The sequence below is a fragment of the Lonchura striata genome, chromosome 2 (genome assembly GCF_050655825.1).
Source record: "Lonchura striata isolate lonStrDom1 chromosome 2, ASM5065582v1, whole genome shotgun sequence".
In the NCBI taxonomy this organism is placed as follows: domain Eukaryota; kingdom Metazoa; phylum Chordata; class Aves; order Passeriformes; family Estrildidae; genus Lonchura; species Lonchura striata.
The window spans coordinates 17,614,864-17,632,862 of record NC_140704.1 but is presented as its reverse complement, the minus strand read 5'-3'; the positions used below and the strand labels follow the sequence as shown (position 1 = coordinate 17,632,862).

At 39.2% G+C, this 17,999-nt stretch overlaps 1 protein-coding gene across 7 annotated transcripts in view; it reads right to left on the bottom strand.

Annotated features, from left to right (window-relative positions):
- Positions 1–17,999, bottom strand: part of ARHGAP21 (Rho GTPase activating protein 21) — a 111,443-nt gene that overhangs the window by 15,372 nt on the left and 78,072 nt on the right. For 5 of the 7 annotated variants that reach the window (XM_031503811.3, XM_085573042.1, XM_085573044.1 and 2 more), the window contains 2 exons: positions 17,144–17,173; positions 13,683–15,636 (listed from right to left, as the gene is read on the bottom strand). In XM_031503811.3, coding sequence (XP_031359671.3) covers positions 13,683–15,636; positions 17,144–17,173 — 1,984 coding nt within the window. The remainder of the gene's footprint in view (positions 1–13,682; positions 15,637–17,143; positions 17,174–17,999) is intronic. The other 2 variants (XM_085573041.1, XM_031503812.3) reach the window with 1 other exon arrangement.

The window sequence follows — 17,999 nt, the reverse complement described above, 5'->3', positions numbered from 1 at the left end:
GAGTGTTCAAATAAAACAGCCAAGTTACAAGCAAACAAAAATAGCATTTTAAACAGCTATCTAGCATTCAAAGAACTAACCCCCCCATCCTCTGTACATTCAAATAAAGAAGCAAATATTCAGACCTTTAAAAGATGGGATTACTACATACCAATCAGTTCTTCCACTAATTGTTCATAGAAATGACTGCATGCCATACATGCCCAGCACCTCTCAGTCTCAATAGCCACAAGCGTCATAATGAAAAAGTCCAAAAAGCTTTAAATATACTAGTATTTAACATGTTTCTTACAAGATATAAGAAGCCAAAATATGCATTTTGCATCATTTTGAGAAAAGAGCCATAACATCTTCTAGAGCACATTACTAGCACTAAAAAAATCATTCTACTTCACGCTCTGGTAGAGGAGGGGATAGAAAAGAAAAAAATCAAGTCACAAGCAGGGGCTGAACTGTACTGCTATAATGAATATGAATGTACTCTAGGTGCTAAGAATTGTAATATGCAGAGCTACTGAAAAGCCTATTGAAACCAATGAACATTCACAGACAGAGGTTTATTCTTTGCTTTGTGTGGACACAACTGCGTGTGCTGCATTGTGCTGTTCCAACAGTCACTAACAGTTCTGTTAAGGCAGCACTTGTACCATCAGAATTTGGCAATGTACATTTAGAACAAGGCAATAAGCAAAGTACAGGATGGTTTAGCAGTAACACACCTCTAAATTGTCTGGGGTGAAAAATATAGTAACTTTTGAAGTTAAAAAAGTATATCCCAAAAAACCCAGCTGCAAACTAGAAACATTAATAAAAAGGAAAAGCAAGAGAATTCACACCAAATCGTGACACTACAATTTAAAAATTTTCGTGTTTTACTTGCATCCAAAGTGATAAATTAGAAGCATTTAGAGATGACTTCATGACAGCATCTAGGACACAGGAAAAAGCTCAGCTATACTTCCATTTCAATCCTGCAGCAGCTCAATTTCCTATTTTTTTAAATCTGGTGAGCTTCCCTGAAACTAATGTTGACTAAGGAATATAATCACTCACTATGCAAGTGACTGAGTTACACTAAACAGACTGAATGTGCTCAGGTTAAAGTTATTTATGTTAACAGACATATCTCAAATGTCATAGTCTCTACTCCCAAAAGTTATAAAAACACTAGCACTTGAAATAGATCTGCGAGAGCTGTGAACACAAACATGTCTGGCAACACTACAGCATTTCCCACAACACTTAAATCCAAGAATTCAGATGAGGAAGAATAGTTTGTTCCCTGAAAGCAATAGTAATTATTCAAATCATTATTACTTCACAGTGGATCCAATTTACAGATGAATCAAAATTAAAGTTGTTTCAGAAATATGCAAATTTTGGAGGAACTGCAAATGACATTGGTATAGGAGAGGCATAACTACTCAGTCCCTGAAGAGACTGAAGGTCAGCTAATAGCAAGCTTTTATGTAATATAAAGTGATGATGGAGTAAATCATGACATACACCAGAGGAGTTTCTGCCTATTAATTTAATGTACTAGCAAATGACACTGCTGCTGTCCAGTAAGAAACAAAACCCAAACAAACTACATATATTCCTTGTATTTTGATCTTCCTTTCAAGTGTTTGCAATATTTGCTAACCTTTTCAGTTCCCTTGACTGATATATTTGCACCCCAGAACTCGCAAACCATGTGAATGGATGTTTCCACTGACCTAGGAAAGCCAGCAGATGTGCTTTGGACTTCAGCAAATCTTTCAATATTGTCTCTCAGAGTTTCCTTCTGAAGAAAGCATCCAGCTCACAGCTGGACCATCCTGTTACACAATGGGTGACCAATGGGATCATGGGTTGGGCACAAAGGGTTACAGTGAATGTGGTGAACTCAAACTGGTGACCTGCTACTACTGGAGTTTCACAAGGATCCATCCTCAGCCCAGTCCTCATCCACATCTTCATTTTAATCACAAGGACACAGGAGTCAAAGTAATACCAAGTAGGTTTGCTAACAATAGTAAATTGGGAGTAACTGTCAACTCCTTCAAGAGCAGAGTCTATTGACAAGTTAGAAGGCTGAGCAACCATATAAAATTCAACAAGAGCAAATGCCAGATTCTGCACCTGGGATGGGGCAGCCCTGGTTGTGTGTAGAGACTGGGGAAAGAGAGGCTGGAGAGCTTGCCATGGAAAGGGACCTGGAAGTCCTAGTCTGTGAAAAGTTGAACATGATCCAGCAGTGCCCTGGCAGCCAGGAGGGCCAACCCTGTCCTGGGGGGCATCAGGCACAGCATGGCCAGCTGGACAAGGGGGGGATTGTCCCATTCTGCTCTGCACTGGGGCAGCGTCATCTCAAGTGCTGGGGGCAGTTCTGGGTGCCAAAACATAAGAAAGAGATTAAACTGTCAGAGAGCATCCACAGGAGGGCCACAAGGATGGTAAAGGGTCTGGAGGGGAGCTCTCTGTGGTCCCTTGGTCTGGAGCATGGAGAAGGGGAGACTTCATTATGACCTTCAACATCCTCACAAGGAGAACAAGAGGGGCAGACACTGATCTTCACTCTTTTGACCAGCAACAAGACTCAAGGTAACAGCACAAAGCCGAGTCAGGAGAGCTTTAGGTGGGATATCTGGAAAAGGTTCTCCACCCAAAGAGCTGGTGGGCACTGGAACAGCACCCCAGGGAAGTGGTCACAGCACCAAGCCTGCATGAGTTCAGGAAGGATTTGGACAATGCTCCTGGGCTCATGGTGTGATTCCTGGGGTGTCTTGCACAAGGCCAGGAGTTAGACTCAATGATCCTGATGGGTCCGAATGATTCTGTTATTCCAGAACTACTTTGTGTTATACTTTTCTACCACAATCTGTTCAGCATTATTATCTATGGAGTGATGCAAGACACTGGCCATCAGAACCAACCCAGCTTCTCTGTCTAAGGGGGGATGCCACTTATCACTTCTGTTTGCATGAGAGTGCAACAGGTCAACAGTTGTAACTAAGTTTCAGGAAGAGCCCTTCAACGCAAAAACATTTATGGGGTAAGACACTGAAAACTTGTAATACAGCACAGCTCCAGCCACAACTAACTGATCCTCTAGCCAAGGTACAGAGAAATCTGTGCATCAAAGTAGGCTTGTATTGCCATGCAGCTGGAGACTGGGGACCTACAAAGATAGAGGGCATCTGCACACAATGTAGGTGAGGTGAAAAAACCTGAAACAGAGATTTATATAAAATGGGCTCAGAGGCCCCAGAGAACCAGAGACTTCAAAACTGAGAATTTCATGGGCAAGAAAGCATGACAAACAGGACATGCTATCCCCACTATGTGAGTAAGTAAGGAACAAGTATCAACCAATTTATCAGATATTCAAAGAAACAGACACAAAATCACTGAGAAAAAGCACAGATCCATATCACAACCTATTAAGCTGCTACAATACAATTTTATTATGATTAATATTAATCATTTAATGTGTTTGTTTATCCCATCTTCTGAACAGTCCCTTAAACTTTAAGGTTTGCAAGTAACAACCTGAACACAAAAAGGGTACATTTTGAGAACCTCAAATGTAATTTAAATAAATCACAGAATTATTCAGGTGGAAGCAAACCTCGGAAAGTCTCTTAGGTTCACATTCTCCACAAGGCAGGGTGAATGCTGAATTCAGACCATGTTGATGAGTGCTCTTACCCAACAAGTGCCAAATTGAGGGGGAGATCTCCCTGCATATCCTGGCTGTGTTCTTTCTTCTTGATCCAGACTAAAAAAGTGTAAGTCTAGTGTTGTCAAACTTAATAAGCATATCCTATCTCCTCTCAAGGTCATGAACGTTGAACAAGATGGCCCTGAAGAACACCACTTGTAACCAGCCTTCAGGCAGAATATAACACTTAATTACTACCTTTTAGACCTGATAATCTGGTTTTTCTATGTATCCAGCAGTATAGCTATCTAGTCTATGGCACAAGGATGGCGTCACTGAAGAGCTCAAAACCCTTGCTGAAGTCAAGGCTGGTGACCTTCCTCTCATTCATACACCTACTCATCTCATTACAAAAGACAATGCCATTAGCCAAACATTTGGCAAATCTATGCTACTCTGAATCTCCTTCTCCTTCCTTTGTCCAGAAACTAGCTCCAAGAGGACCAACTCAAGGATTTGCATGAGGATGCAGATAAGGTCAATTGACTGCCTTCCCTGAATTGTCCTTCCCATAATTTTTCAAGATGGGTGTACCATTTGCCTTTTTCCATTTAATAGGAACCTCTTCCAGTCTTCATAATCCTTCAAAGACAGTATCTCAAGCAATGACACCAGTCAACTCTGTCAACACCTTCAGATGCGTTTCATTGGGTTGCATGGACAGGTATGGGTTGAGGTGCACACGAGCTGTCTTAAGAATACCTTCTTTATCCAAAATGGTAATGATTGTGGGGTTTGTTTGTGCTTGTTGTTGAGCTTTGGCTGGTTTGTGGTTTGCTTTTTTTTCCATTTTTGTTTTGTTGTTTTTTGGGGTTTTTTTTGTGGTGGTGGGGAAGCAAGGGAGAGAGGTACTCAAGGAAGTTGTTTAGTTAACTGAATCATACACACATAGGAAACCAAATCAGAGAGAGACTTCAGTACAGACACCATTAAGGATGCTTTAATAGGGATTATTCACCAAGAAAGGTGATTCCTCCTCCAATCCATACAGATTCAGTTTGCCAAAGCTTTTTTTCACTAGTAATAAAAAATTACTGGAAAAAAAAGAGCTTCCAAAGGCTTAAGTCATCCTTCATATTTATCCCCCTTCAGACACAGCAGTCTTGCAAGCAATATTTCAACACCTCAAAAGACCTTAAGAATGAACTGTGTTATTTAATAAATGCTTTGCAGACCACATTACCATTTAAAACACCAACTGGGCATCTCAATTTAAACAATGTAATATGTGGCCACAAAGCTTAATTCAACAAGTATGTATTTTATCAAAGACTATGTACCTGATTTAAAGATTCAGATCATAAAAATGTAACAGCTGTGTAGTAATACACACTTAAAAACAGCTTTACATTTCCCATGAAGAATGTTGAGACAGTGTGCACCCCCAGAAACCAAAAAGTGTCCAATGTACAATTTCCCAAAATGCGTGCATTGAAGAAGATAACTGTATTGTAATATTACTGGCTTTCTGACAACTATACCAAATCCTCGGATTAGGTATTTTTTTATAGATACTCCTGCAGCATTTAATGCAATTTTGGTTACTCAAATCTTGTGTAAATGTAACAGTGATTGATTGTAAAAAGCCCAGCCTTTTGCAGAAAGCTTGAGGTAGGTCATGCTGCTGTCTGCAAAGCAAAGGGCTAAAAGAGTCATTAAAAACATTATTTTCATTCAACTGAACCACAGATGTCAAGGTTCCTTATAGACTTAGATGGCATCTACCTCACAGCCATTACAGTAAGTATTTTAATAATTGCCTCTCTAGTTCTTCAACAGCTCACTCAAACAACAAGGTATGGCTTTGGGATGCAATTTAACAATTAATTTTACATGTCAAATTAATTTGCTTATGTAACAAAAGAAGGAACAAACTATTAAGTATTCATTAGTAGAATTTTAAAAAACCCTAATCTTCTCTTTCTGGAGGACTGACAGGATGAGCCAGCAACCCTGCAGCAGGACTGGTTTTAGAGGCGCTGTCTTACTGAATGTCAGCCCTTTGCAACCGTTTTACACTCCACATCCTTGTTTAATCAAAAGTAAACTACATGGAATTAACCCTGCTCTCATGTAAGATAGCACAAAGGACTAATAGATGCCCTACAGCACTGATATCTTGTTTTAAACCCTGCAGTACAAACTGCTTCATCTTACAATTCAGCCTGCAAGGATAACAGCTCCCTTATGTACTGACTTCCAAGACTTAAACACCTGATTTGGAAAAAAGATAACTCTATTGCCTGGATTCCTCATTACCCGTTACCTCATTTTTTCAAAAAAGAACCTTAGAAATCCTTTTTTTTGGCTAGTTTTAAGTATATCCAGCACTACTTGTCTTTACAAATAACTTCTTCATATACATACTTTATGTAATTATCCTCATGTGGCCAAAAGAATAGAATGGAAACACATCTGCATGCTGAGCACATTTTCATGGCTCTAAGCCCCACAAACAGATGACTGGAACAAGCTTCCTGAATCATCAAACCCAGTCCTCTGCTAATGCACTCATGTAAATAGTATGTTTGTTATACTGACTATGTTTCACACAAACAGAAAAGGCTTCCCAAGGTTATTCTTCATGTCAGACTAGAAAACTGCATCTATCAAGGTCTATTGTTTATTTTAGTGTCAAACAAAAAAGTTTAACTATCTTTATACACAAAGCAATTCTAAAGGTTCCTGCTTGCCATATTACTCCATAAAAAAAAAAAAAGTACAATTCTCAGTATATTTTTTGTTGCCAACAACCCCGACAGCATTCCCTACCTGCAATTATTATTTGAAGTTATAATGATTCACTTAGGATGATTTATGCTTTGAAACTATTACTCACTATCAAACTAATCTGATGCTTCTACTCAATTAAAACTCTTCTAGATGTTATGAATTATTGCTCCAAATTTTAAGTTTTAATTAAAAAAAATATTTTTGAGTTACAGAAGCATTTAAATGGTATTTAAAAAACTAATTACTAATTTTGCGTTTTGGATGCTATACTTCAGAATAACACAATGATTTAAAACATGTTATTTGGATAAGAAACACTGAAGTGTTCAGCCTGGAGCAACAGTGATTTGGCAGGCCACACTGTAAAACCCTGGAAAAAAATACATGACTGATGCTTATCTTAGAAACACTGATGACATGTTAAAAGCTGTTCCAATGCTATCACGATAATGGAAGAAACAGTCCTCGAAAATGAACATTTGTCAGCCCTACTCTCTACTGCAATTGCATGTGTTTTGATAGTTTGGAATAGCTAGGCAATAACTTGTAGAAAAGAAAATTATCACAATAGCTAAAGATTTTGTTTTCATCTTGACTGCTAGCAGTTTTGCCTTAAAACACACCATATCAGCCATCAGTATTCAGCCACCATTTGCCCTGAAGAAATCCACACAATTTGAGTTAATGAACCACCATCTCTGCTGCAGACGTCCGAGGTTTGGAGTTTCTCCCTCCTCATAAGGGGAAAACAGAATGAGTACATTCTTTCAAATGCTTCCTTTCTGTTTATGAGAATGTTTGTTTCCCCTGTATCTATTCCTACCATCATAACCTTTCTTCATAGCGTGTTGTGCAAGCATATCAATTTATTTTCTTGTTTCAATTGCATTCGATGTATTCACATTGTCATCTCCAAAGCCTCAGCAGCCTGAAGAAAGAGGCATTAACATGTAGGGGGAGGATAGGGAAAGCATGGCACATAATCCACTAAGGCAAGGCAGTAAAGTCCTTACACTTTCCAAAAAGTACTTGGAGATACATACATTACCTAGGACTTAAAGGTAAGTATTGATAGGGTAAAGCTATACACCCCTACTTTCAGCACTAAAGAAGATAAACGCAATCACATGTATAATAAAGTTGCCTGAAAAGCTTAACTAAAAGGTGATTTAGAATGTTTCAACTCCTAATTCCTTAATTAATACACTTTAAAAAATACATATAGTATCAACAACATCATAGGAAAAAAACCCAAAAAACAGGGTTGAGCAGAACTCACTGGAAGCCAGGTACATGGTACATTTACCCATCTGCTAATTTAGCAAGTACCCAAGAACTTTTATTTATGACGTTTGTAAAAAAACAGGTAATGAAATACAAAAAAAAAAAACACAAACAAAAAACCACAAATAAAAAAACCCGAAAAACCAACAAAATAAAAACATCAACAAACCCCACAAAACCAAAATAAAACAACCCCCCCCCCAAAAAAAAAAAAAATCCCAACCACAAAATCCAAAGCTCCCCCAAACCCCCAACTTTTTGGTTTTGAAAGTTAGCATGAATATCAGCTTCTAAAGTGTGGTGAACAGCAGAGTGTTCCTAATTATTAGCACAGAAGTTGCTGTGGTGGTTTGCCTGCACTAAGGGTAGAAGCAACAGAGAGATTTATTGTAAGGGTGGTATTGCACTGCAACAGGTTCCCCAGAGAAGCTCTGGATCCCCCATCCCTGGAAGTGCTCAAGGCCAGTTTGAGAGAAGCTCTGAGCAACCTAGTGGAAGGTATTCCACTGATGGCAGGGGCTTGGAACCAGATGGTCTTTAGGGACCCTCTCAACCCACACTGTGAACTTCGTCAGCAGGAGACATGGTTTAGAAAAACACAGACACACACTAAGGGAATAAATACCATGTAGTTTCAACTGTGAAATCCCTGGAAAATCTTTATTTAAATCAATACAGGGTATTGGATAACAAAATTTTACTGTAATACACACGAGAATAGAGGAATTTATGGTACACTTAAAATCATATTTAGCTCAGAGATATTTTAAAGTGCAAATAGTGGGAGAATAGCAAGTATCACATATCCTTGTCCTGTTCTTATACCCTTCCTAATGTATGAGTTTCAGTCAGGGAGAGAACACTCATCTCATTTTTACAATATTTTGGTGTTATCTAAGTCTGGTCAGTATTTTTATCTGGGTAATTTTCCTTCAGTTATTGACAAATTAACAGTGGAATGAAGAAGTCACCTAAAATTTTTCCAGGGTAAGGATGTGCTAAATATTTTCAAAATAGGATCACACCTTTGAGTTAAAATCTTTGTACTTACATGATGCTACTGTATGCCTAAGGAAAAACTCTTTAATAGAATAGCTATGAACTTGATTTTATTTTAAAATAACCTTGAACTTTGAAATTTTATTTAGGCTAAGGTTTTTAAAACATATCTGTTTAAAACTAATTTTCATGTGACAGGCCTCTGTGAAGCTGGAAAGAACATCCACCAAGCAGTAATGGCCAAAGCACTAAGCTGGCCTGACAGCTACACATGCTGCAATCAGGTCAAGAATTGAAGTAGTGCCTCCACTGCACTCCTGTGGGTAGTTCACTCAACTCAATATAGGAATTGGATTAACCTCTTTTACATTCCTTTCTACTCTACAAGTAAGTATTGTAAAAAAACAAAAAATATTTTCAACTTTGCTGCAAATCTCAGACATGAATACTAGATATTTATGTCTACAAAATGTATTAAAATAACTATATCCTGAATCAACATTTTCTCAACAGTTACAAAATTCATAAAATGGTTTGGTTTGGAAGGGACCCAAGGCCCCTGCTGAGGGCAGGGACACCTTCCACCAGACCAGGTTGCTCAGACACCCACGCAACGAGGCCTTAAATACTTCTAGGAAAAGGACATCCACAGCTTCTCTGGACAACCTGTTTCAGTGTTTCACCACTCTCACAGTAAAGAACTTCCTCCTAATATTTTATCTAAACCTCAGTTTAAATCCATTGCCCCTTGTACTGTCACTACACATTCTTGCAAAAAGTTTCTCTCCATCTTTCTTGTAGGCTCCCTTCAGGAGAAAGGCCATAATTACAGCACCCCAAAGCCTTCTCTTCTCCAGGCTGAACAATCCCACTTCTCTCAGCCTCTCCTCATAGGAAAGGTGTTTCATCCCTCTGCTGAATTTGGTGGCCCTCCTCTGGGATTTCTCCAACAGGTCCACACATTCCCTGCTGGGGACTCCAGAGCTGGATGCAGAGCTGCAGGTGGGGTCTCACCAAAGCAGAGCAGAGGGCAGAATCCCCTCCCTTTACCAGCTGCCCACGCTGCTTTTGATGCAGCTCAGGGCACGTTTGGCTCTCTGGGCTGTGAGTGCACATGGCTGGGTCATGTCCAGCCTCTCACCCATCAGCAGCCCAAGCCCCTCTGGGCAGGGCTGCTCTCACTCTGTCCATTCCCCAGCCTGTGTTGACACAAGGGGTTGCCCTGACTCAGGGCACCTTGCACTGGTCTTGTTAAACCACATGAAATTCCCATGTGCCTACTCCTCGAGCTGTCCAGGTCCCTCTGGATGACATCTCATCCTTCAGGTGTGGCAACAGCACCTCTCAAGCTTGGTGTCAATCTGTATTATCTGCCAAGGTACACTCAACCCCACTGTCCATGTCATTAATGAAAATATTTAATAACCCTGGTCCCAGTAAGTATCCCTGAGAGACACCACTTGTCATCCACATCTATCAGGATGTTTAGCAGCATTCTACTTTCCATTCCAGTGAAGATTAACTCATCCAAAATTACCCAGTAGGTCAGAAAATTATCATTTGCTGCCCTCTAGCATAGAAATCATGCAAAAACTACAAGTCCAAAAAATGCACATTAAACACAACTGCTAATATAGTCACTAATAGAGAAAATGATATTTTTATTAGTCTAGAGAACAGATGATACCTTTTCTGGGTAAAAACAGTAGACCATCACTAGACTTAACTTGTATAGTTTGAAACAATAAAGACCATTTTTAGGACATGGCCTTTCTCTGGACCTGAAACAGAAATAGCAGCTTTCTGACAACCACAATATCCTGCATTTAGTAGCATATGGAAAGTAGAAAAGTGTGCAATACCACTGTATGTTTATCTGTAAAGCTGGCAGCTTCATAATCCCTCAAGAACATATGCTTACCTGAAGAGTCTGAACACACAATGTTTTGCCTAATTTTTTTGCCTGTTTTTTTTTAATAAATCAATTTCTCCCATAAAAGGCATTACAGCTGCCTACTAGGTTTGCTCTGAACAGATCTGTCATTTTTATTAATAAATTACACACAAAATTTAAATCTTCCTGCTTCTGAACTACCTTTTTTAAAATATTAGTGTCAAAAGGCAGTTCTTCTGTAACCCACCATGATACCTGCAATAATCTGCTGTAAGGAAGCTCAACAGAAACTCTGCCTGGATTTCTATCTGCAGTGTAGGGCATGGCAGGGCTAAAATCATCCTGATGTTGTGCTGTTCTCAGAAGAGAGTTAATCACAAAATACTGCTGCAAAAGCCAACTGTTCCTGGCTGAATTTCTACCAAAATACTGGCCATACCTACTGCTTCTAATAAGCAGAAAGTGGTGATAAAAATAGATACAGCACAAGTATTTTAAACACCACACATATTTTAAAAGGTAGCAATCTGTAGCCTTGGAATATACTTGTTACCCTCCCCCAAATTCACATTTTTACACTACTCCAAGTATCTACTGTACAAGGAACTTCACTAAGTGTATTAAATTAGTTCTATCCAATTAAAACCTAAGAAAGCAAAAAACCCTACTATATGGATATAAGCATAAGTGAAGAAAAGTGATTTGCCAATTCCAAGGTATGTCTTCGTTCAAAGTAAGATCCTTCTCAACAATCAGAGACGGGAAAAAAAATTCCTAAAAACCCAAAAGAAAACCCTAAACCAAAACTCCCAGTGATTTGCCATCTGAAGAGTTAAAAAGCCTTTAACTGAATTTCCAAGCAGATCTAGGGTTTTATCCGCCTGATTAAGTACAACTTTTAATGAGTGAAGTTGTAGTTAGGCATAATGATAGCAGAACAAGCAAAGTTAGAATAATGCATATAAACTCTAACATAAGTGGTCCACTTTCATAACGTCTCATGCTCTTTCTATTCAGAGAGGGTTATTTCCTCTTCAGGGTGCTGGAGCTTTCCACAGCCCCTGTACTGGCACAGGAATTTCTTGCTAGGAAAACAGCCACAAGGACCATGCTGACTCAGATCATGCCCAGGCTCTAGAAGCATCTGGTTTCAGTATTTCTGGAACATTCAGGAGGTTTCATTCCAAGAGGCTTATAAGAATTCAATCCCATGTGGTGTTATGCCAAGAGGCTGCAACGGACAGTTACAATTTTGTTCCTTCTTAACTGCTCAGCTGCTACCAAATACAGTTCAACCAGTTCAACTGATACGTTTAAGGTTTCTTTGAACTTTAATCAACACATTTCTCCAAAATATGGAAGCAAGTCACATAAATAAAAGTTCATAGGAAATCTCTGACAAAACCAAGAAAGGAGAATCTGTAGAAAAGGTTGGTCTTGACGTTACCAATCTTGATCTAATTTTAACATGACATTTCAACTGTATGGGATTAAAATACTCCCAGCAAACATGGAATGTAACTAAATCAAGAGCCCAACACTGATTTTAGGCAGAGTATTGAAAAATCCTGCACAAAGATCAGTTATATGCCTCACAAACTTTGCTAATCCTTAAAGAAAGATTGACTGTGTCTAAAGAAGAACCTAAAATTACGCTGATTCATCCACTAATGACAAGAATGAAAAAGATCCATACAACTCCCATTCAAAATTAAAAACCCAACAAAAGCAGTATCTGCTAGCTAAGAAAGCACTTTTTAATGTCTTACCAGTATTTTGTCAAAAGACCAGAATTATCGTTATCTTTTGTATGATTTCCATTTTCTGATGAACACAAAGTTTCTTCACTATTTTTTGTTCATTCACTTTCAACTAGTAGTGGGTATTATAGATAATGCTTGGGGGGAAAAAAAATCACTGTTTCAGATCCACAGCAGAAGACAATTATGCTATGATACAGATACATCGTATCTGCAATTCCCTTAACCTAATGTGTAAAAAAAACCAAAAAGGATCATTAAAAAGAGTTGGTTTTCACACCGATGAGTCTGAGAATCAAAATTCCATATTCAGTATTTTCTAAATACTTCCTATGCTACATTCAAGAGCACAGAGAGTCAGGTATAAATCTACTCCTGTGGAATGATGCACAGACATCCAGACTACAAAGGATTAAATCAGCCACAACAGAATAAAATTCAACCCAACAACAACAGCAGGACAAAGACAAGAGAGGCATTGACTACTTGGATAGAACAGAAATGTTCTGCACTGTAACCCTCTCTTCAGCAGAAGACACTGATTCATCACATATCCAACATTCAGTGTAATTTTTTTTCCTACTATATCAAATCCTTCCATTAGTTCTTTTCCTCTTCAGAGCCCTTCCCATAAGCTCTCTGTAATTCCAGCCCTGTTTGTGTCACAGCACACAGGCAAATCATTTCGCCTTCTAAAATTCTGCTTCCACAAACTTTCATTCATATCCGCATTAGCATCTGTACTTGCAAATCCACTTCTTTTTATTGCTATCCCTTCACCTGAAACAGTTTTCATGTCTTCCCCATCTGTCTCAGAAAGCTTTTACCATACCTATTCAGCTGAAAAACTTCTTTTTTCCGGACAAATCATCACTCTTATATGGATTTGCATTCATATTCCCTCTGTACTGGATTCCAAGTATGTTTTATACTAGTAAAGTAAAAGTATTTTAAAGGTGTTGCAAATGCCAGTTGTCCATATCCGTAACATCACAACATTATGTGGAGTGATAACAAGATGGAGTTATGTAACACCGACTTACCCAGAGGGTTAAAGAAAACTCTAGAAAAATATTACATCACTGTGGTTTTTTTTACACTCATTCTCCAGGACCCCCAAACAAAACAGCTTTGTTTTTTTCGCCACTGAAAAATATTTTTTCCTTTTACCAACCCAAAGTTATTTTAGATGAGAAAAATCTCCCATGCCTCTCAACCTCAGGGCTTACAGGAATAGCAATCAGCTGTTTTTCATCACCTCCAGGACAGAAAAGCATTTGATATACACTGAAATAATTTAACTCACCAATAAACGGAATTGAAGCCAAAGAGTCACCAGGTGGGCTGGAACTCGACGCCTTCCTTTCCTCTATTCTTTTTATGTGGACTTCTCTCCGAGCATCATTAGGTAACCAACAGGTAGTGTCCGAGGCTGCCTCTTGGTCATTAACAGCAAGAATGTAGGACTGATGCCTCAAAGGCTGGGGAGTTTGGTGGCCAGAAGGGGATTTGTCCCGCATGACCACTGTGTCTTTGTCATTTCCCTGAACATCCATTTGCAGACTTTCAGACTCATGAACATCTTCCCTTTCAATACCATGAATCTTTTGTCTGATGGAACCATCTATGTTGTCAGAGGTAGTTAAACACTCACTTGTTGGGTGAACAAGTTTGGTAGAAGCTGGAGCCAGAGAAGAGGGCTGGATGGTTTTACCAGTTTCTGTTTTGTGATCTGGGGCACCTTCAACTCGGATCCTTGACTGTTGGTTTAACAGACTGTTTTGATGCAAATTATTTACTGTTCTTTGGTCTTTGCTGGCAATAGCATCCAGGCCCTGGTTAAGGGGAATCGACGGTTTTGCTGCATAGGGAGCCGAGTTCTTCAGAGAGTTACTTTTAGAACTTCTGGCTGGTGTGAGACACAACCTTTCTTGTGAAACACCTGCAGATTTTGAAACTCCCCCAGGAGTTTGTGAATCACGAGAAGGCTGTAAGACTTTGATATCTGGTGAAACTTTCTGAAAGTAAGAACCAGGCAGAGAAGCTCTACTACCAGTTCTCCTGTTGTCTGAAATATAAGTATTCGGAGCAATAGGAAAGTTTTGACCTCGGAGGGACATATGAAATGCATGCTGCCTAGATCTCTCATAAATCCCTCGTCTATCATCTTGTTCAGTAAACCCTGTCCATTTGTAAGTCTTTCTCCTATCTCCATTTGCATCGGCAATCATATTCTCAGAATGAAAATTTTCTAGCACTTCACCCTGTTTGCTGAGATAATCCCACGACCGAGCCCTGTGATTTCTAGCATTGACTGAAGGCGAAGTTAGAGCATCTTGTGAAGCACTTCGGGGCCATTCTTTCATCAACACGGGATCTTCAAGCCTTTCCTGGGATACACTTCTCTGCCGGATCTGGACAGACTGTGGAACCCTGTCGTGAGAGGTGCTCCTGCGCCGTACCTGGGAAGCAGTGCGATTTGGCACCACCTGATTATACTCAGTTGTGTTCTGAGAAGCTGCCCTTAAGCTATCTAACCTTTCCTGTATTGTTCTGGAGCCATACATGTGCATGCGCCTATTATCAATGTATTCCTTGTAAGTTTTGTAGGTCTTCCAGTCTATATGCTGGTGGGAGGTTGGAGAACTGTAGTGATTAGTAGAGACTGAGGGCGAGTCTGTGGCTTGAGTAGAAGGTCTAGTGTTTGGGATGCCTTCTGAACATACTACATAATTTGAAGCTTTACTTACTGTTACAGTTGTATCAACTGGTCTTGTTATTGGAGTCTGGGGAAGTACAATGGCAGTGGACACTAAAGATGGTGGTGATGTGGTGGTCCATGCTTTTAGATTGGTTTGATCTTTCATGCCGTATCTTACTTCCTCTGTCCTGTGTGATGGACCAGCATGGTTATTTCTGCAAGACGGCAAATCTACAGCCTTCTCAGAAGGCACAATAACAGTCCTTACAGTTTCATTGCAAACGCACACAGCTGTATTTGATTTTGCAATGTCTGTTGGAGATGGAGGCACTTGTATTTCCATTCTGTAAGCCCTCTCTGGCTGTGTCAATGCCCGGACTGGTCTAGTGACTTGCTGTTTCCCCAGCGAGAAGTCAGAAGGGAGCTTGTCTCCAGCTTGTGCCTTAACAGAGGCTGTGGATGTCAAGCGTGGGTAACATATTGGTGGTGGTTCAGGTATGTTGTGGGCATTACCACTGTAGGCTTCATTGCCTTTCAGGTAGGCATCTTGGGAATACGCCTGTGGAGAGAAGATTAAGTGAGTATTCAGTGAGGGAGAAGGAAAACTTTGCCATTTAGTATTTGCATGACCAAGCTTCAAAGGAGGAGAACAGGTACAAAATTCACACTCCCTCTCATTTCAGACAAAATGTTAGTTCAAAAGATAAAACCAGCATTCCAGCCTCTTAGTAAGCAGAAACAGAACAAGCAAAATCATGATATTCATTCCCTCCCTCAATGATTAAAAAACTGATGACCAATTCTAGGACATACTGTGAGTAGGGCATTGAGTCAGGTTTCTCAAAATCCATGAGCACACAACACAGTATTTTTCTCCCCTTTAATTCTGCTTTCTAATATGATACCTAATATAATACTTCACACATTTTCCTCGTTTAAGCCTCCCATTGCTGGAAGCTGGAATTTCACCGCACTCGATAGGTTAAAATGCTGAATAATAAATTCAAATAGCACTAGAAAATTCTCTATATACTTAGGGTATAAAACAACTCTATTCACTTAATGCAGTACATATGAAAAGTACAGACAAATAAGTATACATATACACACACTCCTCTAAGATGTCTTCTAAACATAAAAGCTACTCTTCCTAAACATATAATGAATAAATTGAAGCAGTAACATACTGTTGTGAGCCAACACCCTGTAAGTGATATTTTACAGGAGACAGCAAGTACGTGGTACACAAATTTTACTGCAAAAATATTAATTATATTTAGCATTTTTAACTTTGAGGTAAAAATAGTATGAAAATTCATATTCACCACTGTCCATGCACTATTGAAACCCAAACTGAAATCTCTAATTTCCTTGGTGCACTTTGCATCTTCATGCATAACAACCTGACTTCTAAGAAAAAAATGGTTATATTATACTTAGTACATTTCTGCAGCATTTCTGAAAGCAGCATTTGTCATTGTGAAATTAACGGAACATGGAAAACAATATATCCATAAGAAGCATACAGCATACTTAAACAACATTCTATTATTGAAAAACTTCAGCATGACTTTGTTCAGTTTGAACATAATGAAAAAAAGAGCCAGTGCAGAGCCTGCCAATATAACAGAAGATTAAAATAATTTCTCAGGGCTTTTACACGCTTAGGAGGGCTATCATATCACAGCATTTCCTGTTCAAATCATAACATGCTCAATTCCAGTATATCAATGTGCTCTGTCTTAACAGTAGACAGTTATAAAAGCCCAAGTGCAGCCATAAAATTAACACAGAGCAAAGTAGAGAGGGCGAGGCATTTACAATATTGCTGCAATGTTACATCGAGCATTAGTGAAATGCAAAATATTAAAGCACACTGAGAGAAAACAGACCAATTAACACAGGCACAAACCACAAATCAAGAGATCGGCATTATGAAGAAAATTCAGCTCAGACTATCTGGTTCATTACCAAACTTGCTGTTTCATATTCTTGCTTCTCACAAATCATTAAGAAAAGCATGCCTTACAAAACCGTCAGAGAAATGGCTACTGTATATTTCTTACCAGTGCTGTGACATCCTTTGTAAACTGCAGCTGGCAGAAAACAGGAAAACACAGTAAAAACTGCTTACAGATGTAAAGACAGAATTATCTTGTCATATTGATGTTGACTACAGCAAGCTAAAAATACAGCTTCACTGATTTCACTGGAAAGTACCAACAGACATAAAGGGCAGTAGAGCATAAAAAATAACTTCATCCTCCTTGTGAGCATGTCCATCTCAGAATTTTATCTGCTCCTTACGTTTATTCTGTACCTTTACAAAAAGCAAAATACATTTGTGCCATTCTGCCTTGGTGCATCCCTACAGCTGCCTGCAGAGAGCTCTGGCTCTGTGCAATGAGATTTCCCTTCCACTAGAGCAACATCACTGTCTCTCATTTCCCTGGGCTGCTGCCATCCATCCCTGCTTCCTGGTGACGAAACAACGGCTTTATAATGCACTTAAAACAGCACGCCCCTTCCTCACGTATATCCGAACATGACCACTAACTGTCAGCTGACTGCAGCTGCTTTCATGCTCTACATCTGAAATTAGAGGAATGATGCTGCAGAAATACTCTCCTCATGTGATCTGTAATTTTTTTTCCTCCACTCATAGTAAAAATCAGGACAGGCTTCCATTGACATATTTAATGGGGGAAAGGAACATACAAAGACAAACATTTCTAAAGCTTTAAATAAATGGCTATTTAAGATCTTGATGGGCTGAAAAATTAAATTTTTAAAATTGTAAGAGATGCTGAAGACTCAAAAAACAGATTAAGCAAGATCCTTCAGGCATGCAAGACAAACAAAAACCATCATATGTTGACCCAATCAGAAAATAATTATCAATTTATACAGCTGATGAAACAG